Here is a 26619-nt window from a genome sequence, read left to right on the forward strand (position 1 = left end):
AGTTTAAGCATTTTGGATTAATACTAACTCTATAAATATTTTATCATTTTTTTCACTTTGGTTAGGGGGTGGGAATGCGAGGGATCCCTTCTTGTTCTCATCCTATCCTTGACTTCCAGATGGGGGAGTTGTCTCTTTTCCTGTCCCCAAAAGATGGAGATCTCCCGGGATAACGTTTGATGAAATATATTGATAAATAAATTTAATTTGAAAATATGTTGGTTAAAAGTCTAATAGATTTTAAAATGGATTATGATTGATTAGGGATAACTACAAGATAAAAAGTTAAAATTATTATTATTATTATTATTATATAATATTAATCTTACTTAATAGTCTCTCAAAGCTCTCCACAAGCTATTTTGGCCTTTGGAGATTGGTTTACAAATAAAAATAGTAAATGGTTCAATAGTCCCTCAAACCCTCTCCAACTGGCATTTAGTCACTGGGGTTTGGTTTTTTCAACCCTAATTTCCTAATGGAGGCGGAAGGAGGTGGCTTTTTCATGGTGGAAGGAAAGAGGGTGTAGTTGAGAGTGTGATGACGGGCGTATAGATGAATTAGCATGTGCGTACATGGAGAAGTTCGATGGAAGAGTATTTCGGTAATTTGGCGGGTGATGGGATTTTATGGTTCAACCGGGTCTATTTGATGGGAAACAGGTCAAGGAACAAAAGTCACTTGTGTCCCACAAACTCGTGAGTCATACCAAAATTTGGCCAAATTCTATCGTTTAGGCCTCGAAACCCTAATTTTGCGTTTTTAGTAATAATTGATTTCGTTATATCTTAGGATAGAAATCAATGATTTGTGAGCCGTTTGTGGCAATAGTTTTTATTTTGTCAAATCATTTTATTTCGTGATATTTGAGAATTTACTATTTTTGGTAAAATTTCAAATTATCTCCTTTCTTAGTGCTATTTTCGCCTATTTAATGTAAGCCTACATGCAAGATAAAAATCAGTTTTGTGATCATCATTTTTATTGAGTAATAAGTTATTGGGTTTTCGTGCGCGAATCAACGGTCTCAAGTATACCGCTGCATCAGAGTGAGCATAAGAGCAAGGAAGAGGATCAGAGAACCTCCACACCATCGTTTCATCTTCATGGCTGGAGAACATTGAAAACACCCCCCCCTCTCTCTCTCTCTCTCTCTCTCTCTCTCTCTCTCTCTCTCTTTGTGCATTCAAAGCTTGGATTTTTCAAAGGAGGAGAAGAATAAGAGTGTCTCCTGTTGGCCTGAGAGCTTCATTGCTATGAGATTCTTTTTATGTAGTTCTCTCTTTGGATTTCACTAATGTTAAGTTTTTTTTTGTTTTGAAAAAAAAAAATTTCTTTTTGAACCTTCATTTGGTCAATGGGAGACATGTTTGCTAATTTACCTTTTGGACGTTAACCCTAATTTCCCTTCTAGATGGGAGAGGGCTTTGCCAAGGAGGATGCCACACATGGTGGCGCAATAGATGGAAAGGATGAAGACCCTCGCCATCTCCGCCTTAACCTCAAGCACAACCATCTCACCGGTGAGATTAATCCTCTCCCTTATTCTATCCGTTATTTAGTCTTCTCTTCTAATAGTCACACTGTCGCTACCCTCACTGACTTCATCAGAGTAGAGTTTGGAAAACTTGATATCTTGGTTAGTTGCTTGGATCTCTGAGCTCTAGTATCAAATGAGCTTTTCAGAATCTCTACATGGTATCAAGAGCCTAGTTCTGATCCATCTTTTCTTTCTCATTCTTTTCTCTCTCATTCTTCCTTCCAGAATGTCTACCCATACTATTCCCAATGATATTGATCCTCACACTCCCATTCATTATCGTTACCATCTCTAATGTCATCAAGCTTACCTCGTAGAACTATCTCTCGTGGAAGCTACAAATCGAGGCTACCCTAGAGGGTTATGGCCTCTTCCAATATCTTGATGGCTCTTTCCCCACTCCACCGCAAACCATTGTCAAGGATACTATGTCCACCTCAAACCCTGCCTATCTAACATGGACTCGACAGGATCATCTTCTCTTTGGTGCTCTCATTGGCACATTGGATCCAAATATTGTTCTACTAATCTCCCTCACTACCACCACTTAGCAGCTGTGGGGTACCCTTGCTCAGACCTTCGCCAGCTCATCCCGAGGACACATCAAGCAACTCAAAGCCAAATTCAAATCATCATCAAAGGACCTCAAAAGATTACCGAATTTATGCATGCTATTAAGGCTTGCACTGATCATCTTGTTCTTCTTGGTGCTTCCATTTCGCAGGAGGATATTATTGATCATGTCCTGGAAGGCTTAGATGACTCATACCAAGGCTTTATCGATGTCGTCAATGCTCATGATTCTCCCATCTCCTTTACTGAACTTGATGAGAAGCTTATAAATCGTGAGCTCACAATCAACAATCAACCACTTCTTAGTGTTATGCCTACTATTGCCAATCCCACCATAAGCTGGTCTGCTCATTCTTACCCACACCGTCATCCACAACACTCATCCACCTCCTACCTCCTCACCAACCACTATTCTTCCCCACATCGTCAGCCACAACACTCACCCACCTCCTACCATCGCACCGACAACTCTTCTCCATCCACCAACAAATCTCAACCATTCTTCACTAGCACTCGCTCCTTTCTTGGCAAGTGCCAATGGTGTTACACAAAGGGCCACTCGCTACACAAATGTCCCATCAAGCTGGAAAAATATCCCAGCATTCAACCCTTTCTTCCCCTTACTTACACATCTAACTCTTCCCAAGATCATGTTGCTACCTCTTCCACCTCTCCTTCCTCTAAACAATGGCTTCTACACTCAGGGGCTTCTCACAATGTTACCCAGGATCTAGCTAATCTATCTTTACACCAACCCTATGATGACATTGAAAAAATAATGATTGGTGATGGCACTAGGCTTCCTATCACTCACATAGGTTCCTCTCTTATCTCTAGTTCTTCCAAATCCCGTACTCTTTCCAATGTCTTATGTGTTCATACTATGAATCACAATATCATTTCCATTTCCCAATTTTGTAAAGACAACAATCTTCCCATTCTCTTCTCATATGATTCCTATTTTGTGAAGGATCATCTCACGGGGGCACCTCTTCTTATGGGACCAACTAAAAATGGGATCTATGAGTTGTTCTCTCCCTCTCCTCCATCATGGCATATTCAAGCGTCAAAGCTTATGTCCTTGACTGGCATCATCACTTAGGGCATCCCTCTTTAGCAGTTTTCAAATCTATTGTTGTTTCTTTAAAGCTCAATGTTAGTTGTGATTTTTTCCTTCCATTGCAATGCTTGTCAGTGTAATAAGAGCCATCGAATTCCATTTAATCAAGGTGGTCAAATCGAGATTCGAATGGTGAATCAAAATTCTAAATTTGTGAATCGAGTATCGTGAATCGAATCGAATCGTAAGATTCGGTTCAACATTTCAAAGTCATATATATATATATATATATATATATATATAACATGATTATATAAAAAATAAAATTTTTTCTAAGTCATGAATTAAATATAAACTAGTTTGGAAGACATTTTCTTAGTTTGAGATCCTGTTTTGAGCTTAGAAGACATTTTCAAGTATTAAGCAAACCTATATATATTTAAAAAAAACATTAGTTATTTCAAAAATAGTTCAGATTTAAAAATTAATAGAATAATCACAAAAAGATTAAATTATGTTAAATATTAGTTTTTAAATTAAAAAGATTTCTTTCCATAACAAGAGTTGTAAGATAACAAATTAATTTGATATTAAAATTAAAAAAAAAACATTATCTTTTAATTAATCTTTGAATTTGTTTTTGGATAACAAATTTAAAGATTAATTAAATAATCACTAATTTAAAAAACTTTTATAATAATTAAAATAGTTGATTGCATACATTATAATAAAGAATTTAAAAGAAAAAGAGAAGAATGTCAAGAAAGATGAAGAGATGGTATAAAATGCCTTTGTTGAGGATGTTGGAATAAAACAACAAAATTTCTCCTTCCTCCTATGTTTCTTACTCTTTTTATTCTTCCTTTTCCTTTGATTTTCCCTTTTTTTTAATTCAAAACTTGTATTAACTAGGAATCGTTAATCTTCTCGATTCATATCGATTCGAGACCGATTCAAACGATTCATTCACGATTCTAGATCAATTTCGATTCTTTTATAAGATTCGGACCGTTACGGATGAAAAACGATATGAATCGTAAAATTCGTATCGAGAACCGTACGATTCTAACTACACTGCATTTAATCAATCCACTTTGACTTCTCAATCTCCTCTTGATCTTCTTTATACAGACTTATGGACTTCTCTTGTTTATTCTTTTGATGGATACAAATACTATGTTATCCTTGAGGATCATTTCACTAGATATGTTTGGTTTATCCTCTCAAAAAGAAGTCTAACATTAAACAAGTTTTTTCATTGGGTTTAAGGCTTTAGTTGAAAAATATTTTGAGAAGCCTATTTCAAACCCATATACTCTGACAATGGGTTTTTGTGTGTGTGTGTGTGTGTGGGGAGATATTAATCTCTCTCTACTTTTCTCATTTACTACAACATCCTATCTCATTAATCACCTACCCACTACCACTCCATCTCACAAAGCTCCCTTTTAATGTCTTTTTGGCTATCCACCAAATTATCTCAAGCTCAAGAGTTTCGGTTGCCTTTATTATCCATGGCTTCGACCATATGCCAAACACAAGCTTGACTCCCACTCTACTCCATGTATTTTTTTGGGTTACTCGGCCACTCAAAGTGCATACTATTGTCTTGATCCCTCAATTCACAAACTTTACACCTCTCATTATGTCAGGTTTATTGAACTCCAATTTCCCTATACCAAACTTTCTTCCACCAATAATTCTAATCCTACTTACCCCACTACTGCAAGTTGGCATCAAGTTTCTATTCCCTATACTTAGTTCACGTTCTACTACACCCACTACTTTGTTCCATAAGCCATAACCTTTCTCTCCTCCTCTCTCGCTCATCACCTCGCCTAGTGTCTCTGACTCTTCTCCACCTAGTGTTACAGCCCATCCCCTCTTATCTCTAACATTCTTCATCCTTCTCCACATCTCCTACAGCCTCGTCATCGTCCACCCAATAGCCTCTTACTAGTACCACAAACCCCATCTCGACTTCTAAATCTTCGCAACCTTTCCCACAACCCACCTTCACCATCACTACACGTTCCAAACATAACATCTTCAAACCAGATCCCAAATATGCAACCCTACCACTATGCAACCTCGACCAACTGAGCCTACCTCTGTTGCTCAGGCTCTTGCAGACCCTCTATGGCATCAAGCTATGCTTGTTGAGATCACTGATCTTCATAAACTTGGCACATGGGACCTTGTCGTTCCTCCTGAATCGGGTTATAATCTTGTCAAATGTAAATGGGTTTTCTGCATCAAATATAAACTAGATGGTACCATTGAGCGTTATTGTGCTCGCCTTGTTGATAAGGGGTTCCAACAACATGCTGGCATTGACTACACCGAAACATTCAGTCTTGTGGTCAAACCCATCACCATACACACTCTCCTTAGTCTTGTTGTGATGAACCACTAGTATCTTCAACAGCTTGATATCAATAATGCTTTCTTAAATGGTACTCTTCATGAATAGGTTTACATGGCCCAACCACCTTGCTTTCTTGATGTCTCTTTTCCTAACTATGTATATAAGCTTCAAAAGGCCATTTATGGGCTCAAGCAAGCCCCACCCCCACCCCCCGAGAATGGTACAATGAGCTTGCTAATTTCTTGTTGGGATTTGGGTTCCAAAGGTCCATCGTTGATGGCTTCTTATTCATTAATCATTAGCACTCCTTATCTATGTATCTCGTTGTTTATGTGGATGATATAAAAAAACCTATTTCAACTCCTATGGTGGTTGTCTCCGTCCTCACGTTGAATTCAGGTGTGAATTGATTGCCAATCCCACTAACCATGCGGTTGTTGGGAGACTACAGTATCTCACGCTAACCAGGCCTGAAGTTGCCTTTTCTGTCAATAAATTGTCACAGTTTATGCATGCTCCCAAAAGTGCTCATTGGGCAGCATTGAAGCGGTTGTTGCGCTATCTTGCTGGTTTACTTGATAAAGGTATCACGTAACTTCAAGAGTCTTCTCTTCATCTCCATGTCTTCTCTAATGCTGATTGGGCTGGTAACAAGGATGATTATAAGTCGAATATGGTTCATGTGATCTTTCATGGTCGTAATCCTGTTTGTTGGAGCTCTAAGAAACAACATTTTTTGGCACAATCTTCTACTGAGGCTGAGTACAAAGTTGTCGTTGCAACGGCTGCTGCGCTATTATAGTTACCCTATTTACTGCATGAGATGGGTGTTCCACTTCCTCAAGTTTCGGTTATCTACTGTGACAATCTTGGAGCCACTCATGTAAGTGCTAATCTAGTTTTTCATTCGCGCATGAAACATTTGGCACTTGTGTACCATTTTATTTGCGAGCAAGAACAACATGGCAATTTGCGTGTTACTCATGTACCAACGTGTGATCAGCTTGCTGATCCCCTTACAAAGCCCTTAGCTCGTTGCAAACTTGATATGTTCATGTCCAAGATTGGCTTCTCTGATAGGTTGTCCATCTTGCGGGGGCATGTTAAGGATTAAGTTTGACAAAGTCTATGTATATTCCTTTGTTGTTATAACTACTAGTTGTTACTCCTTGTATATCTACTACATTGTCTCTAGGAACGTTAGCTTGTTGCTATATAGTGTAATCCTTACAACTAAATACAAATGAGCTTTTCACAATCTCTACAATCCATACATTTCATAATTTCCAAACTTGCCCTTAAACCTTATTTTCACAACAAAAAATAGTAAATGATCAGGACTAGATTGTTCATAATCATACTTTAATGGTAGAAGATTCGGCTTTTCTAGAATTTTTTTTAAGCATGGTCTTAAATTGAATAGATATTATAATAGATCTGAATCTCTCCATATCTCAACTTTTCTTGCCTTGTGCGCCGTCTTAATTGACTTGCCCAATATTGTAAGCTCGAGCCTTAGAGGCCGCAAATCCCAGTGCTATGGGCTTGTGCTACTATATATGAGCTTGAGCCAAAGGTCTTTGAAGGAGAGTCACCTTTTATCTTTGTTTCCTCAACTCTAGCTAAACTTGTCTTTGATACCAAATGTTGGAAGCCATCTCAACGGTGGTGGGTGATAACTTGCTTAAAAAGAAATACTAGGAAGAGGTAAGACTTAATTCATAATGTAAATGTATTCATTAATTCTAACTTCTTACAAAACAAATAACATTTAGCCAATATATATGCTTTACAATAACTTTCCATATTCCATTCAAACCCTATATTATTGACTCATTTGACACTTCTCATTATCACTCCATATTTTTCATATTCCAAAACAACTTTTACAATGCATACAAATTTTTAATGATAGATTAAAGTTACGATTTCCAACACGAGTGACATTGCTACTTAGATTACTCGCATGTCTGTGCTTGCCCAAGATACCCTTTTACTACTTGTAATAATAAATTTTGCTTACTATGGATGTCTACCTACGTAATAAAAGCAATTTGCCATTTAAATTATTTTCATTTCTGTGTTTGCCAAAGAGACTTCCTACTACTTTAACACTACATTCGATTTAGCATCGATATATATTCGTTTAGCAAGAGCAACTTGCTAGTTAAATTTCTCATACTTCTATATTGGCCTAAAAACTCCTCCGCCGCTTATAACAATACATTCTACTTAGTATGGATGTTTATTCACTTAGCAAAGCTAAATCATAAGATAAAATGCTTATAACTCATATATATATATATATATAATATCACATTTTTCACACTACAGACCATGTTTGATAATCCAATAAATTTCATGATGTGGATATACTGGACATCAAACATATAACACAATATGCTAAGTAGCATGCTGCTAATAACCTTAATAAAGCATCTTCAATTAGATGCTATGCCATTTTAAAAAAGAAAAAAAAAAAGAAAAAAAGAAATCATTTTTAACATGGCTTATTGCTCTCTAAATTATATTTAAAAGCTTTTGTGAGACTATACTTTTTCTCAATTTCAAACATAAGATGAGCAACATAGGTTTTTTTTTTTAATAATAGAATCTACTTTTACCACTTTATATTAGAATTAGTCTAAAAAGTAGAGACTTAATCATTTACAATTTTATTAAACATGTAAATTTTATTGAGATGATTATGTGATTAAATTGCATCAAGATCTGACATTAGACGAGTATCAATAAAAAACACAAATATCTCTTTTTCTTTAGCTATTTGGCTCTCTATTCTCCAATTTCTCATTTTTTGTTCTCTTGAGCATATAGACATTAGACATTGTACAAAAGAATCCTTTATTTGCATTTTATATTCTTTTCTTAAGTTAGATTGGTTTGGTTAATAATGGGTCAATAGGCCATCATATGAGATATACTCCAAACCTAACAATAAGAATACACATAAACACTATATATTGAATATATTTTACTAGTCAGTAAAAATTTAGTGACTATTTATGTTCTACATTGTTTCTCAAATGTTTCATCATGAACATAGCAAATTTAAACGTGATCAAATGCCATAATTGTTGTCCTTGTTGTCCATTTTTATTCCAGGTGATCTTTTTATTTCCATCACGACTAACATAAAGAAGAAAAATAGATTTGATCATAACAATGCATGCACAATTTGAAAATGAAAGGGATTAGATCTTTGAGATGTGCGCCTTATAATATCGATAGCCCTGAGATAGTAAAAACAATTAGAATATTAGGTAAGATTGAGAATCAACAAATTGATATTGTTGTATATGTCTCACTTAATATACCTTGTCAGTCCCATAAATGTAATCACAATAGGTAAATACAGGTCCAAAGTTACTTTGACTTTGATCTCCAATATAATGGTGATAATCATGAAACTCTGCGCCACCATAGAAAGGTATGAACTTTGTTGGACTGAATGGAAAATTATATCTGTTGGACAATGTCATAGATAAAAACCATAAATTAAGTCAATTCATTATCCAAAAAAACTATAATAATAACCGTAAATCAAAATCATAAAACATATGAATATATGAAATATGTAACTGCAAAATGCCGGTGACCTTGAAGTGTTGAACAACTTGAGAATTTTATCTCATTCATCACAATAGCAACAAAGCAAATATATGTAATTTTTCCCCAAGTAAATCTTAGTTTTGATATATTTAGAGATTAAAGATGGATGACGAAATTTTTTTGTAATCCCTTGTGCCAAATTCATCATTTAAAAACTAGCCGTATTCTTGGTCAAGACCAAGATTCTTCTGCAACTAACTCAACTTATGTCACATTGTTAAACAAACCCTGCTAGGCAGGATTATGCAACGTTTCAACTATGTTTGGTCAATATGGCCCACCAGTCTAGGTGGTAGGCTGACATAGGCCTCAAGTTGGTGAATTTAATTTCAAAATTTTATTTTAAAATAAAAATTAAAAAATTATAAATAAATAATTTTGAAAAGATTTTTTAAATAATTATGGACCTATAATTAATGTCATGTTTATAAATAGTACAAATTTAATTTGAAAAAAAATCATAATTTTATATATGTGTGTGTAATATAAGTATTTTTCATTTCAAGATTTTAGAAATAAATGTGTAATAAATATTTTTCACAAATTTTTATTTAAAATTATTTAATAAAACTTTACTAGAATATACAAGCTTTATCAGATATACATACACACATGTGTGTGATAAATCCATTTCAGCTATTTTATTTAAAAAATTATTTTATATAAATTAGTTTAGAAATTTACTTCATGTATCGATTAGTGCAACATAAGATTCAACAATAAAAAAAAAAAAATTATGTAAAACTATTGCAAAATTTTATACCAAATAAATCATTAAATTTATATATGTATAATTAAAATTGCAGAACATATATCTAATTAAACTTTACATAAGGTTTCCGAAAATATTTTTTTTTAAAACTATTAAAGTTGATAAACCGGATTTTTGAACAATTCATAAGAATCAAAACTATTTTTTATCAATAATATTTAATTTGAGTTCCTATTATCAGATCAGGAGATAAACCAAGTAATAATTATAACAATTTTACTCATTTTTCCTTCATATTTACAAAAAATAAAAAGAGTGATAAATATAAACAAAATTCAAATTGGTGTGTATCTATGTTTTTTTTATAATTTTTTATAATCATTTTTGTTTTGTCTCTTCCAATTATCTTGAATGAGTGAAAATTAAACATATATCTAAACTTTACATAAGATTTCTGAATATATATTTTTTTAAAAATTGTTAAAATCGATAAACCGGATTTATGAACGTACAATTCATGAAAAATCAAAACTATTTTTTATCAATAATATTTTAGTTCCTATTATCAGACCATGAGATAAACCAAGCAATAATTATAACAATTTTACTCATTTTTCCTTCATATTTATAAAAACAAAAAGAGTGATACATATAAACAAAATTCAAATTGGTGTGTATCTATGTTTTTTTATAATTTTTTATAATCGTTTTTATTTGTCTCTTTCAATTATCTTAAATGAGTGAAAATTAAACATATATCTAAACTTTACATAAGATTTCTGTATATATATTATTAAAAATTGTTAAAGTCATAAACAGAAATTTCTGAACAATTCATAAGAATCAAAACTATTTTTTATCAATAATACTTGAGTTCATTTTATCAAACCAGAGATAAACCAAGCTATAATTATAAAAAATTTACTCATTTTCCCTTCATATTTGTAAAAAAAGAGTGATAAATATTAAATAAAATTCAAATTTGTGTGTATCTATGTTTTTTATAATTTTTTATAATCGTTTTCCCTTTGTCTTTTAAAATTTTCCTACACGAGTGAAAATTAATTATAAAAATTACTTTCATATTTTTTTTAATCATTTTTCAAATCTTAATTTCCTATCAATTCAAATAACCCAATACTAAAATAATGACAATAAAAATGAGAAATACTTTAATAACTCACCCACAATGAGTTTCAATTCCTTGCATTTGCCGAAGAATGATCCATAACCAAAAGGTGATCATATGCCCAGGCACAATTGCAGGCCCAATAAATGATGGAAAACTAAAAATGAATACCTCTGCATGATGAGCATATGCTGCAACAAATCCCATAGGTGCAATATATTCATGATGCACCTTATGGATCTTCTCATGCTGCCATCCATGATGCATCACTCTATGAATCCAATAACTTTACATAGTCTTCAACTATAAAATACACTAGCAATTGCAATCCAATCTCCCACGGTGATGGCAAAAGCAACCCTGTTCTGATTCCTATCAACTACTCAAACAAATCAACATAAACATTGAGAAAAAAATCTATGGTAAATACAAATTTATTACTATCAAATGTGCATCCCTGTTTGAATTTGAATAGTTAAACTTATTTAAATATACCATAAGAAGTCTTTTACCATTATATTAATTAATGTGGGAGAACAAAGTTATCATAAGTAAGAAATGAACGCAAGGCCGCCTTTATAAATTCCTTTTACCGTATTTTTTTTATTGATAGTATTGTTGAAATTTTGGGATAAAGGAGAATAATAAAATAATAATAATAAAATATATGTCTTTTAAGTTTTACCTTTACAAATAATAATTTAGCATGTTTTTAAATAGATAATATATTAAATTCATAATATCTAAACTAAAGAATAGAAAATCCAAACAACGGCAACAATTACCATTTCATTTTCAATTTCAAATATCAAAGTTTGAAGTGAAGAATTTTGGATTCAAGTTATTATAGAAGACAAAGAACATAAATTGTAAAGTATTATTTTATATTTTTCTCATACAAATACAAAATGTGAAAAGTATACCTTGATCACTGGGTAGGAGAAGAGTTGAATAGGACCGACATGGAGGATCAAGATGCAAAGAATAGAGAAGTAGCAATGGAGGATGGAGGAGAAAGGGAGATAGGTCTTGGGTTGGAGCTTGAAGCTGGAGATGATGGAAGGGAAGCAGAGCTCGACAACGATGAGGGGAAGAGGGACTAAACGAAAAGACGACGAACAAGAAAACAATGGTGATGTAGTAGATATAGTAGTCTGGCACGGCAGCGGTGTAATGAAACCAAAAAGTCTCGCCGGCGGTGAGATTCCGGCCGAGAGCCGCGGCTGCCTCCGATATTGTCTCGTAGGGAAGCATTTAACTCCGGTGTACAAAATGATGGAGGTTTAGTTAGCTCATGAGATTTCTGCTATTTATAGTGGTTAGTTGTCTGAGTTGTGCGCGAGTAAAGGTTTAGTTTAACGTGTGACGCACATGTGGCTTGATACCAATTACATATGGTATATTAAGTGATATATTTTTTTGTCTAAACTAGTATTTGAGTTGTCATATGCCACGTATAATCGGTGTTAATAATAAAAGATCAAATCGTAACTTTTTAAAAAAAGCTAAGTAACGAAAATAAAAATACACAAAAAAATTGATAACTATTTAAATTGTTTACCCTCGTTATTATGGGTAGTGTAATTTTTTTTTCATACACAGCGGTGATAGCGTGTAATAGTTGGTTTTTATGGTATATTACGTGTTTTTTTTTGTCTAAACTAGTATTTGAGTTGTCATATGCCACGTATGATCGGCGTTAATAATAAAAAATCAAATCGTAACTTTTAAAAGCTAAGTAACGAAAATAAAAATACACAAAAAAAATTGATAACTATTTAAATTGTTTACCCTCGTTATTATGGGTAGTGTAATTTTTTTTAGCGTGTAATAGTTGGTTTTTATGGATAAATCCCTCAAAGTTTCATTATCATGTTTCTTGATGTTATCAGGGCTCATCTCTTGTAAAAAGGTTGATTTTGTGTAATAATAATAATAATAATAGAAGTTATATACATGTAGAGAAGTTGGATTCATTGACTCACTCATAAAGAAAAAAAATTGTGTAATATATTAAATATTAATTTAAAAAATAATATTTATTATTTATTTTTCATCAAAAATCTCTCGTCTTTGTATTGAATCCCTCTTGCATAAGAATTTTTTTCTTTGTTGGACACGAGATTGAACACCAAAACCCACCAAAGTGAGAGTATAGATATTTGTTAAACTTGTTGTTATTTTTCATATATGTAAATACTTTTGATTTTTTTTTTTAAATTTAGTGCTTGTCACTTATTTGTTAAAAAAAATTATTTATTTTTCCTAATTCAAGAAGTTGTTTGTATATGTTACATTTAAATCTGGCATGAACTGTGTACCAACACAATTGGAGGATTTAATTATTTTACATTTCAAAGTTGCTATTTTATTCAACAAGTCCTTATTCAATGTTTCAGTGAAATTTTCATAAATTGGGTGAAAAGTTTAGCATAATATCAGATATACAAGAACAATGCACATAATTTTGATTTTTCATTACAAAAATAATATCATCATACTAAATAAGTGAAATATATATATATATATATACCAATAATCTTTTAGCACCCGTATTTTAGGTTTGAACATTAATTTACATAGAATGAGAGCATTGATGTGTTGAGACCCTTGAAAAATTAACTCTACGTTTGTGCATATTCCTGACAAGTGGTTTATTCATATTTCATTAAAAAAATAGTACAATAATAATTGAGAGTATTTTTTATAAAAACATATTTTACTGGAATATACATATAATTTAAGCTATTAATTGCTTTATATATGTATATATTCTTGTGCTAAACTTAGGTTGGAACAGAGGAAGCATTTGCATTCAAACAAATTATTAATTTTTTTAAAATGATTCTCAATTTTAAGACTTTATAGGGTATAAATGCAAGAAATAAATGTAGGAGGTAATTAATTGGCAGCAACCGCAACAGATGCACACTCTGATCTCAATCGTCGCTAAAATAAAAAATAATGGGAAAATAAATAATATTCTAAAAATGATTCAAGAAAACAATATTTAAAAATAAAAAATATAATTTAAAAAAATATATATATATACATAAAACCTCTGAAACTTTTGTTAAATTTTTAAACAAGAAGAGCCCAGAAAGTTAGGTTTTTTTAAAAATTAAAGAGAATAAAAACCACATAAAGCCTCTAAAAAGATATTTGTGATAGTGGAAAATTTTAAATCGAATTATATGTAATTATAAAAAATAAAAAAAACTAAATTATGAAAATATGGAAAAGCATTTAGTGATTTAAATTACGAAAATGACAAGCAAATGAAGTGTCAATTTGATAATTTAATGTCATCCTATCCAAATTGGTTACAAAAGCTTATATCTAATGTTGATAAGAATTGATTGTTTTGGAAATTGAAAAGACTTTGAATTTAAAAAGTCTAAGATATTTTGAATTCTAGAATTAAGTTTGGAATTCCATGAATGCTATATAAAGGGTTTCAATTTTCAACTTTATAAAAAAAATAATACAAAAAACGAGTAACAAGACAATTCTAGAGAAGAAAGACACGCACTACGCTTCTTTTCACCTACTCTTTTGTAGAAAGCCTAAGCTTTCATGTTATAGATCTCACATAAGTCAGTTCGCTAGAGTTGCAAAGTAGAGCTGCGTTGCAATTGAAAACTGTTGTATTTTGGGAAGCAGACACCCGTTAAAATTAAGCACTGGAGGATGGCGAATCTGCTTTAAGAAAATTGTGTGATACACAGGCCTCGATTTTGTCTCTACTCGTCTTCAGAATTAGGTTCTCTCACTTTTAATATAAAATTTTGTTTTAATTATAAGTTCCATTTATCAATATCCCACATAGTAAAAATCATTCATATCCAATAATCAAAAAGCAAATCTTTCACTATTAAATGTCTTCGTGTCTAAAAATCTTAAAACAAAGGTATTTATTTTCTAACAGTAAAAAAAACAGTTGCATATCAATTCTCTAACCAATCGAAAAGAAAATCTTTCAATATTAAATGTCTTCGTGTCTAAAAATCTTAAAGTAGAGGTATTTATTTTCTAATAATCAAAAAACAGTTTCACATCAATTTTCCAACAAATGTGCCCATGATAATCAATAAAAATGGACATGGAACTAAGTGGGTAGTTGTTCATTTATGAATGAAATAATATTTTTAAATATAAATAATAAGAAAAATAAAATAAAATAATATTTTTGACTATAAAACATAGGTACAATGTGTTGATGCATTCGTGATATGTTTTAGACATTAGGAGGGTAATAGATCACTTTCTTTAATAGTTAAAAATGGAGGGGTTGGCTTTTATTTCTAATATAGGTGATAATTCATGATTTATCCATTTTGTCAAAATAATAATAATAATAATAATAATAATAATAATAATAATAATAATAATCACACTCATATGTTCAAGGGTGAATTCAATTTTTATATTATTTTTATACCTTTGTCTATAAACATTAAATTATAATTTTTATTTTCAATCTGAAATTTGTCTCATCTTCTCAACTTTAATTATTTAGATTAAAATACTATTAACAAAACTGATTCTTATCCTATGTCCATGCATATGAACATAAAAATAAATTAAAAGATAAAAACACCAATATTTAATTTAATCATAGAAATACTTAGAAATCGAACATAAAAACCCCCATATAAGTAGTTATAAAAAAATACTCGTTCATCTTTTTTATCCCAAAGCGAAGCGAATCCAAAAATAACCATGGGGCTGAGAGAAAAATAAAATATCAATTTTGGTATTATAGAAGTGGTGCTTTATTTGTGTCTAGGGCTATCTATATATTGCTAGTTTAAAATTGGCTTTTGCTATTACTTGAATATTGTCATATATGTGTTGGGTTGGATTTAAATCCTTCGTTTGAAGGCTTATAAAATATTCCTAAAAATAATAAATAAAAGTTTTCTATATAATAAATTTCTTGAAATAACACTTAAGAAGTTATAAAAAAAAAAATTAAGTATCCAATCATCTATATTGAAGACGGTGTGAAAAAAGTCCATTAATATTTTTAGAACATTGAAATCAGGTTCCCAAATTATTCTAGTAGTTCAAGTAGTTTTTATTTTAAAAAAAATGAATTTCTTTGCCAATGAATTCTAGAATTAATTATACTTGTGAGGTTTCATTTTAATAACTTTTTTGAGTTTTGGATTTAGAAGGTTTAATACCCAAGTTAGTCCCTCTAAAATTCAAAATCGGCCTTTTTAGTCCCTCTATTACAATTTCAGCCCTTTTAGTCCTTTTATTTGTTTGATTTTGTAAATATTAGTCCTGAGACCAACGACAGTTAGTTCTACCGTTTTGTTGGTTGACTTGGCTTTTTTTATAATAAAAAATATTAAAAAATTATTAAAAAAGTTAAAATTATAAACGGGTGCGGATCCAAATTAAATTAATGGATCCGCATCCTTAACATTGAAAATAACATTTCCGTATCTTCTTTATCCCGAACACCATCCTCCATCTCCATTGCCGGCGAAACCCTCGACGAGAAGGAAGAGCCCGTTAAAAGCAATCATCAAGAGAGAGAGAGAGAGAGAGACCCTGGTTACCGATGAAGCCCTCGACGAGAAGGAAGATCCCATTAAAAGCAATCATCAAGAACAAGTTTGTTGTTTTTGTATCTTGTGTTAACTTTTCAATTTCTTATTTAATAAACAACTACTTTGTAGCTCTTTTCATGAAAAAAAAAAGAGCAAGAGAGAGTCCCTATATATATATATATATATATATAGAGAGAGAGAGAGAGAGAGATGAGTCTCATTCTTTTATTCTCTCCACCTATGCTATATTTTACCTGGACTTGTTGTATTTTGGTTGTATTTAATACAACAATGTTGAAATCCAATGAAGCTTAGTTGTAGTTGTATGTTCAGATTTTGTTGTTATTATTTGGTTGTATTCAGTTAATATCAATGGAATTCATGGATATTTTTTGCTGAGGTAACAACCATGATTAACAACAAATTCATACTCATTAACAATCAATGTAAACAAAATAATAACTACACTCATTGTAAACAATCTTGACTTTAATAAAATTTCATATTCATTAATAGAATATATTCTGCATACCTAAGAGACATTAAACAAAGTAGTAACCATATTGGAAGAACCAAAATATGACCCAAAAATGGCATACAATCTTCCAAAAAATTACCAAAGTTGTATGTCAACAATATTCATATGGTCCTAACATTTGTGGAGTTTGAACAAAATTTTAAACCCATATAACAAAAAACTATCCCCAAATAAGAGCTTCAACTGATGACATGCTCTGTTATCATGCTTTCTTGTGTAGCTTTAACTGATGACATTTGAGGAGTTTCCTTAGATTCAGTTGTTGTCATGCTTTGTTGTGTGGCTAAGATTTCCAGAGCTTCTTGTTGTGTAGTTGAAATGTTTGGAGCTTCAATTGTTCTGCAGGCCTGATGATTTGTTTCTTCATTCTTGGTTCTTCTTGAAGCAAACCTCCTATTCCTTAAAGCCTGACCATTAAACATAAAAGAACAAGTATTTGGCAACCCACTTTTATCCCATTTCCCGCATGAACAACTCCTATTTGGCAACCCAACAACATAGCTCTCCTTAACTTGCGACAGTATATCATCACAAGAAACTTCATGGCTTGTAGCTCCATTCCATTCAATGTGCCATTTGGCACACTTGTTCCTTTCCTTTTCAAGTTTAGCAACTATGTTTGGTCCTAAATCAAAGTCCCACTTCAATGCATACTCTCGTTTTACAACAATCCTGTTCATCACATATTTTCTAATGTCCTCGAGCATGCTTATAATAGGCTTAGCTCTAGTTTCTACCAACACCCCATTGAAGGTTTCACACATATTGTTGTCGATGACATCACATTGGACAACATCATTGAAGCAAGCCAAACACCAACTGCTAATGGGCCATCTTTCTAATAATACCTCCACAGCCTTTGTCCCTCCCTTCACATTTCTCATTATTTGTAATTGTTTTTGCATTTCAGGTTGGTAGGTTGCCCTTGATGTGTTCCAAAATTGGATCTGCATTTCTTTGCCAGGAAATTGCTTTCCAAATCTAGCATAAATATGGCGAGCGCACATCCTATGTTCAATTAATGGGAAGAGGGTATTAACTGCATTGATTAGGCCCTACAAAAAAGACGAGGACAAAGTTAAAATATAGTTTTTTATTGAAAAAAAAAGTCTAGTTTTTTTTTGTTGGTTTACCTTTTGCATGTCACTTATTAGTGCCCATCCTAAACCTTCACCAATGCAAAGATCTTCTTGTAGCTGTTGAAGAAACCATTTCCAGCTATCAGATGTCTCTTTTTCAACTACTGCCCATGATATAGGCAACATTTGGTTGTTCCCATCCCTTCCCACTGCCACAAATAACTGCCCCATTAATCCCTTCAAAAAACAACCATCAACACCTATAAGCCTTCTACACCCATAAAGAAACCCTTCTTTAATAGCTTTGATGCAAATGTACATTCTCTGAAAAACAGGTAATGTATCTTGATGTTACTTTTCAAAGACAATCTGCACATTACTTCCAGGGTTTGCAACTCTCAACTCCAATGCATAATCAACCAACACCTTAAAATCATCTCTAATTAAATTGTAATAGAGGGACTAAAAGGGCTAATTTTGAATTTTAGAGGGACTAACTTGGGTATTAAACCGATTTAGAATTGAACCTAATAAATTTCCAACTACCCATAAGAATCCTTCCACTTTTTTTTTTTTTAAAAAAAATGTTTTCTAAACTAAAATAATTATAACTCAAATATTTTTTAAATTACCAATATACCCCTCCTTCCCTATCCTTTTCCCTCCCCTTGCTTTCCTAGCCAGCATTGAATAGAAGAGTGAAAGATACCCACAGCAAGCTTTTTTTTAATAATTATATAATTTATGTATCATTTAAGGAAGGAATTAGGCCAATAATATTAGTAATAAAAAAAAAATTAATTTTAATCTAAAAAAATCCACAAATAAAAAAGTAAATAAAAACCAAAACTATTCGGACTTCCCATATTTAAGAGATTATTTATAAACTCTTTCTTACAATTCATAAATTAAATAATTTGTTCTTCTTTGTCAATAAAAGGAATATAATTTTTTTTTTAAATATGCTACCATTTATTTACTAAGTTAACTAAATAAACATCTCGATGATAACACGTATTACTATAAACTCAAGATAAAAGGAAAGAAAATTTTGGATCATTTTTTACTAAGCTTGCCAAATTATGATACCATGTTTTGATTTAATAATTATCAATTATTTTTTTATGTGGCTCAAATTTAAATGATCATTTTTGACTAGAATCCCATATCACAAGAAATATAACTTTTGTTAGTTTGAATTAATTTCACGATGATATTAATCCAATTTGAATTCAAATAGAATAAAATGATCCATGACTTTATCTTATTGAATCTTATGTTAATTCTAATTGGTACTTTGAATAATAATCTAGGTAAAGTCAATCCCTTAATAAAAATGATTATATATAATATAGCATCAGAAGCCCCCGATATCAATTTTACAAATGCCTAGCTCCATCGACGGGAGAGGATAGATAGATTGGAAGAGTTTTTAGTTACTTCGAGCATAGATTTCAACTCTCTCGTCATCTTCTACAACCGGCTATAACTGGAGGTGAGTGATCCTGCTTCCACAAATAATGATATGACATATTAGAAAATGTAATTAATGTCTTACAATTCAAACAGCTTTCACATTCATCAACTATTTTCTTTGGTGCTCTTCTTTCTATATTCTACCATTTGATAATACAAGACATCTATGCAAATAATTTTTATTGCACAGATAAAGATCTAAATCTGAATCAATCTTTAACTAAAATTAATTAAACTAAGATCTAAATTAACATTCCATTCCAACATATATCAAACATGAACATAAAAAATATATGTTAATAAGCATAATAAATGTTTTATACGAATGTTTGGGGTTGAAAAGAAGTTCATTTATTAAAAAGATCGACCTCGGTTAAAGCATAAATGGCCGGTTCAAAATAGGATAAATTTTTATGTAAAAGTTTGAAGACTTTCAAATAAATACAAATGTATAGCACCATTCAGAAGAGCAAGAATCAAGTTGATGGATGCTATAGTAAACATGGCATAAAGCAGTAGACTAGTGAAGAGAAGGACATTTTCATTGCATGCATGCATGCAAAAAAAAGTTGTAATTAACTGTTAGAATATATTCCTTATTTACAATTTTACCTTTTATTAAAAATATCATGTTTTCTCAAAGTGGGATTTGTTACATAGGGACCCACCACCCTAATTTTTCCATAACTCGAGTTATGGAGAAAGGTTGACTTAGGGTGGCCTTGTTTGGATAAGCTTTAATAAAAAGTGCTTTTTTTAAGTTTGGTAGAAAGACTTTTAAAAAAAGTGCTTATGAGAGTAAGTTAAGTGCTTTTTCTATATTTTATGTTTGGATATGTTAATGTAGAAGCACTTTTATATATGTAAAGTTGTTTGGATATGCATTCTTGAAAGGACTTTTTTCAATGTCAAATTACTAAAATGAGCCTTCATTAGTTTATTATAATAACACTAATTCTAATACTAATATACTAACATACTAATATTAATACAAATATAATAATAATATTAATATTAATACAAATACTAATTAATATACTAATTATAATATATGAATACTAATATGAATACTAATATACTAATACAAATATACTAACATACTAATAGTAATACTAATATACTAATAATAATATTAATATACTAATAATTATAATAATACTAATATGAATACAAATACTAATATATTAATAATAATACTATTACTAATACAAATATACTAATATACTAGTACTAATACTAATATACTAATATACTAATACTAATATATTAATGTACTAATTCTAACACTAATACTAATGTACTATGATTATAATTATAATTATAATTATAATCATAATAATTATTATTATTATTATTGAAAAAACAAAAAATATAAAAGCATAGTCATTTCTTTATTTGATAAGGGTAACCTAGTAATTTAATAACTCCAAAATAGCTTCTAAGAAGTGCTTTTTCCAAAAGCACCACAAGACTAGCTTCTCAAAAAGTTGTTTTTCGGGTTTTTATCGACCGCTTCTACGTAAAAGCTTTCATACAAACATGATTTTTTAGTCGGGTGCTGAATTTATAAAAACACTTCCCGAGCTTTTTAAAAGCCAATCCAAACACCCCCATAAAGCTGGAGAGAATTGGTCTCACAGACGATGTGGGACTATGAACCTGAGCCATTACGTCCCAACAGGATTCACAAGTCACATAGAAGGATAGTTTATTTCCCTTCTTTGATTTAAAAAAAAAGAGTCAAGTTTTTTCTTTCTTATTTTTAATACAATTAAGGATTCATGACTTGTACAGTCTATCAAAATAATAATAATAATAATAATAATGTCTTAATTATACACACGGAATATGCTACAAAATATTTTTATTATATAAAACACCATAAATAATAAAGTTATTAAATATAAACTCACTATAAATTGAATTTATTTCACTAGTAACCAAAATTTATTAACTAATCCATCATACTTCCCATGTTAGTTCAACTTGATGCCTTCATTCTGGCTTCTTGTTGTACATTGCTCCTTCAACTGTTTTAAGATCAATATAACAAAGTCAAATTGAGATCCAATATAAATATACATAATAACTGCAATCTTTGTTATCCGTATCAATTCCCATTGATCATGCATTCCATCATAACTCACAAAAGTAAGAAGAATAAATTTTATCATGGTAATGCATTTTAAGGCAAGAAGATATAGGGAATATACCTTTAAGACGTGTGCTTTATGATATCGATAACCCTAAAACAGTTAAAATTATAGGATTATTAGGTTTGTGTTTCTTATAAAGATCAACCGGTAAATATTACTATAGGTATCTCATTTAACATACCTTATCAGTCCCGTAGATATAGTCACAATAGGTAAATACAGAAGCGAAGTTACACTGACTTTGGCCTCCAACATAATGGTGATAATCATGAAATTTTGCCCCACCATAAAAAGGTATGAGTTTTGTTGGACTAAATGGAAGATCATATCTGTTAGACAATACCACCGACAAAAACCATAGATCAAGTCAATACATTATACGAAAAACCAAAAAAATAATGCATAAAAAAAATCAAAATCATAAAAATATGAAAGAGTCCTCAAATGAAAAAAAAAAAACCCTGCTTTTTTAAATAAAAATATATTTTTGATACAATTAGAGATAAAAATAATGAATGATATGACAATATTCAAAGCCAAATAAAGCATTTTAAAAACGGGCTGTGTTCCAAGCTAGGGCCCAAATCCTTCTACAACTCAACCCAACTTATGGCTCTTTTGTAAATAATAATTTCATAGAATTTCATTTAAAAAATTCAAAAAATTATAAGTAATAAATAATTTTAAAATAATTTTTTTAAAAAAAAATTCAAACAATCATGGATTTATAACTAATGTCAACTATGTAAATAATTAAAATCTTAATTTGGACAAAACAAATATCAATTTTTTTTATAAGGGTATATGTGTAATAATTATTTTCTCATCTCAAGATCTTAAATATAAATGCACAATAAATCTTTTTCCATATATTCTATTTAAAAATTATTTAGTAAAAATTAGTCTAATAAATTTACTTATTTATATAAACTAATGTAACTATAAACTTTTAAACTATTTGTATCTGATAAATAATTTTCATAATTTTATTTAAATTTTGTGTTACTTATTTATATATAATTTATTTAAATTTATGCTTTATTATTAATTATTATTTTTTATGATCATTTTCCTATCATCTTTTCTAATTTTCTTTGGTTCAAATTAATCACAGAACTTTCAATTCATTTTATTTTTTAAAATTTTTAATTTGGGATTTAGCAATGTATTGAAAACAGATTAATTTGTTTTAAAATTATATATATATATATATATATGCAACAGAATTGCAACGGAATCAGTTTTGTTTCCAATAAAATTTAGTAACCCATTTGAAACAGAATAATTTCAGTTGCTATTTTTTAAAATTTGAAAACAGAATTTGTTTTCTGTCTAAAAAAATTTTCTCATCCATTTCTAAAATGAATTGGTAACAAATTAGAAATAAAAAATACTGTTTATAAATAGTAATTTTTCTTGTATGCCTATAATTGAATTTTAACAATGAGAAAAATAATAATAATAATAATAATAATAATAACTCAGCAACTCACCCACAATGAGTTTCAATGCCTTGCATTTGTCGAAGAATGATCCAAAGCCAAAAAGTGACCATATGGCCTGGCACAATTGCAGGCCCAACAAATGAAGGAAAACCAAGGATCAATACTTCAGCATAATGTGCATATGCCTCAACAAACCCAATAGGTGCTGTATATTCATGATGCACTTTGTGGATCTTCTCATACCCCCATCCATGATGCAGTGCTCTATGAATCCAATAACTCACATAATCCTCCACCAAAAAATACACCAGCAACTGTAATCCAATCTCCCATACTGATGGTAAAGGCAACCTTGTTCTTATTCCCACCAACTATACTCAAAACATACAAATATCAGTATTTATAAATTTTTATAATTGAAGAAGGCGACAAGAACCGCTTCATAAAAGAGTGTTAAAGAGACAGACAAATGCAGTTGGGCATCACTGTAAACTATAGATGAACAGTCCTTATATAGTATTAAAAATTCGATCTTGTACCACTCATCCAACATTCAAGGTGAAACTACTTAGTGGTTTTCAATAAAAATTTGTCTTATTTGAATTTAATTAGCACCTCTAACTTGAGTTTTATAACCTATAACTCTATATAAACATACTACACAGTGTAGATATATCCATTCTAGTCTCAAGTCTATTAATATATTAATGTGTGAAAAGTAAAGCTATTAATTATTCTGAACTCTCTTGCTTCTAACAATTAGTATCATCTAATCGCTGCTATAGATCTCGTTTATATACATTAATAATGCGATATCATTTGAATCTAAAATATTCAAACTTCAGGAGAAGAATTTAAAAACATAAGTCATTATAAAAAACTTCAAGAGAAAAAATCAGAAACTTAAGTCATTACAGAAAACTACAAACAATAAAGATTGCAAAACATTATTTTATTTTATTTTTTAAAAAAAAAATCACAAGCGTCTATCTCTATGACGTGTGAGTATGGATTGCAACATCATCTATGCGCTAATTCTTCCAACGAAAATTTGAACACTCACTATTTCATACGTCACACGAAAAATTTATTTTTAACACCGCTAACCACTTAAAGCAAGTGACTTCAGCTATTTTATATTTTTCTTACGCAAATGCAAACCGAAAGATGAAAAGTATACCTTGATTGCAGGGTAGGAGAAGAGTTGAAGGGGACCGACATGAAGGATCAAGACACGAACAATAGAGAAGTAGCAATGGAGGACGGAGGAGAAGGGGAGATGGGTCTTGGGTTGGAGCTTGAAGCCGGAGATGAGGGAAGGAAAACCAGAGCTCAACAACGATGAGGGGTAGAGGAACCAAAGAGAAGACAACTAACAAGAAAACAATAGTGAGGTAATAGATATAGTAGTCCGGCACGGCAGCGGTGTAATGAAAACCAAAGAGTCTCGCCGGAGGTGAGATTCCGGCCGAGAGCCCCCGCGGCCTCTGACATTGTCTCAAAGGGAAGCATAGCTCCCTTAGACAACAATGACGGTTAATTTACTCCTGACATTTTGGGTATTTATAGGGTTAGTTGTCTGAGTTGTGCGCGAGTAAAGGTTTAGTTTAATGTCTGATGGACACGTGGCTTGATGGCATTCGCTGATCAGTGAAAAAATTGAGGATGAGAGTTGGCCACGTGTGGGGTTTACGATAAGGAGAGGAGGAACAGGAGTTTAATATAACAGCGGAACGTGAATGGATGTTGGGCTTTTTTTTGCATATATAACCTTAATAAATAATAATGAGTAATAATTGGTTATTTACGGATAAATCCTTCAACAATATCATAATTATATATCAGGATTTTAGTAAGGGCACCTTCAATAAAAGGTTAATTTTGTCTATGAATATGAAAATTAATAGTAATAATGGCATTATTTATTGACTCATGCATTAAAAAAAAGAAGAAGAATTGCGTAAGTCAATATTAATCTGATTTAAATTAGTAATTACTTTTATTTTGTTTTATTTATTTTCTTAATCCCTAGAATTTTCAATGCATATAAAGGTCTTTTGTTTATTACATATTATTTTGACAAAACTTGTATGAAACCTTACCAATACAATTCTTGATTATTTTGTTACTTTACATTTTAAAATAGGTGTAAATATCAAAATAGTCCTTTTATTTTTTGTTTTCCGTCCTTTTAGTCCCTCTAATATAAAATCCGCCCTTTTGGTCCCTCAGATTTAGACATTTTCGCCCTCTAGTTGAAAATTCACTCTTTATTAGTCGTATTTCATTTTATCCTTTTTGGTCCCTCTAATTCATCGACTGGAAGGACCAAAAGGGCAGATCCATCAATTAGAGGGACCAAAAAGTCAAAAATGTGAAAATATGAGGATAAAAAAAACGGATTTTATATTAGAGGGACTAAAAGGGCAGTAAACGCAAAATAGAGGGACCATTTTAATATTTTGACCTTTAAAATATTATTTTATTTAGCCCGTCATTATTCAATGTTTCAGTAGTGAAATTTTCATAATTGGGTAAAAATGCAAGCAAATTTGACTACTATTATTCTATACATAATAATTTTCAATGCATCAAATGATTGTTATTATTCTATACTCCCTCCGTTCCTAAATACATGTCCTTTAAGGATGTTGCACAAGAATTAAGGATAGCATTAAATTATATAAATTTTAACATAAAAAACAACCAAATTACTAAACTATCCCTCCCTTGAAACCATATATTTTTCTTGGGACTATAAATATTACTCTCTTCATTTATATAACTTAGGAAATTGAAGACGGGTAAAATTAGAAAAATAATAAATATTGCATTGATATTGTAAAACAACAACTATTTTGGAATAAATTTTTTTTCTTAAAACGATATGTATTTAGGATCGGAGGGAGTACATAATACTAAATAGTATTAAGTACTGTCAAATAGTAATTATGTACAGATAAACAATAGTAATTCTACACAGTTTTTTGTATAAGCAATAGTCATTAGATGATCTAACAACTATTATCAAACATCCTTAAGAACAGTAACTTTAAAAAAGTTGTTAATGTTTAACATTTAAAAAAATAAGATAAATTTTATAATTTAATTGTAATTCTCTTTTATTTTGGTAAATGACTTTTATAATTTTTAACTAAGTTCATCTGTTTGAAAAATAGAGATTCACATTGTGTGAAAGAGAACTAGTGCCTGCAATAATAATGAGTATTTTTTTATTAAAAGATATTTTAGTCATATAACTTAAGCTATTGATTTTTTTTTTCCTTAATTCTACTGCTAAAATGGCGGGAATATTTGCATAAAAATAAATTAGTTTTGTATTAAAATA

The 26619-nt window shown here is 30.7% G+C and overlaps 1 protein-coding gene and 2 pseudogenes across 1 annotated transcript; all 3 read right to left on the reverse strand.

Annotated features, from left to right (window-relative positions):
• Positions 1–8537: 8537 nt before the first annotated feature.
• Positions 8538–12280, reverse strand: LOC120275932 (annotated as a pseudogene).
• Positions 12281–17106: 4826 nt separating this feature from the next.
• Positions 17107–18818, reverse strand: LOC120276335. The gene is made up of 2 exons (XM_039283058.1): positions 18248–18818; positions 17107–18169 (listed from the first exon to the last, which is right to left on the reverse strand). Exons 1-2 carry the CDS (start codon positions 18512–18514, stop codon positions 17294–17296), a joined length of 1143 nt encoding a protein of 380 aa, XP_039138992.1. The 5' UTR covers positions 18515–18818; the 3' UTR covers positions 17107–17293.
• A 606-nt stretch (positions 18819–19424) lies between these two features.
• LOC120275189 lies at positions 19425–24792 on the reverse strand (annotated as a pseudogene).
• Positions 24793–26619: the final 1827 nt, after the last annotated feature.

This window comes from Dioscorea cayenensis, chromosome 14, assembly GCF_009730915.1.
Source record: "Dioscorea cayenensis subsp. rotundata cultivar TDr96_F1 chromosome 14, TDr96_F1_v2_PseudoChromosome.rev07_lg8_w22 25.fasta, whole genome shotgun sequence".
Classification (NCBI taxonomy): domain Eukaryota; kingdom Viridiplantae; phylum Streptophyta; class Magnoliopsida; order Dioscoreales; family Dioscoreaceae; genus Dioscorea; species Dioscorea cayenensis.

Excerpts from the sequence above, each read along its gene's own strand:
- LOC120276335 (XM_039283058.1), bottom strand. The coding sequence starts at position 18,514 with ATGTACATTTGCATCAAAGCTATTAAAGAAGGGTTTCTTTATGGGTGT. Across the intron at positions 18,170-18,247 it reads TAATAAGTGACATGCAAAAG|GGCCTAATCAATGCAGTTAA; the intron begins GTAAACCAACAA and ends TCTTTTTTGTAG.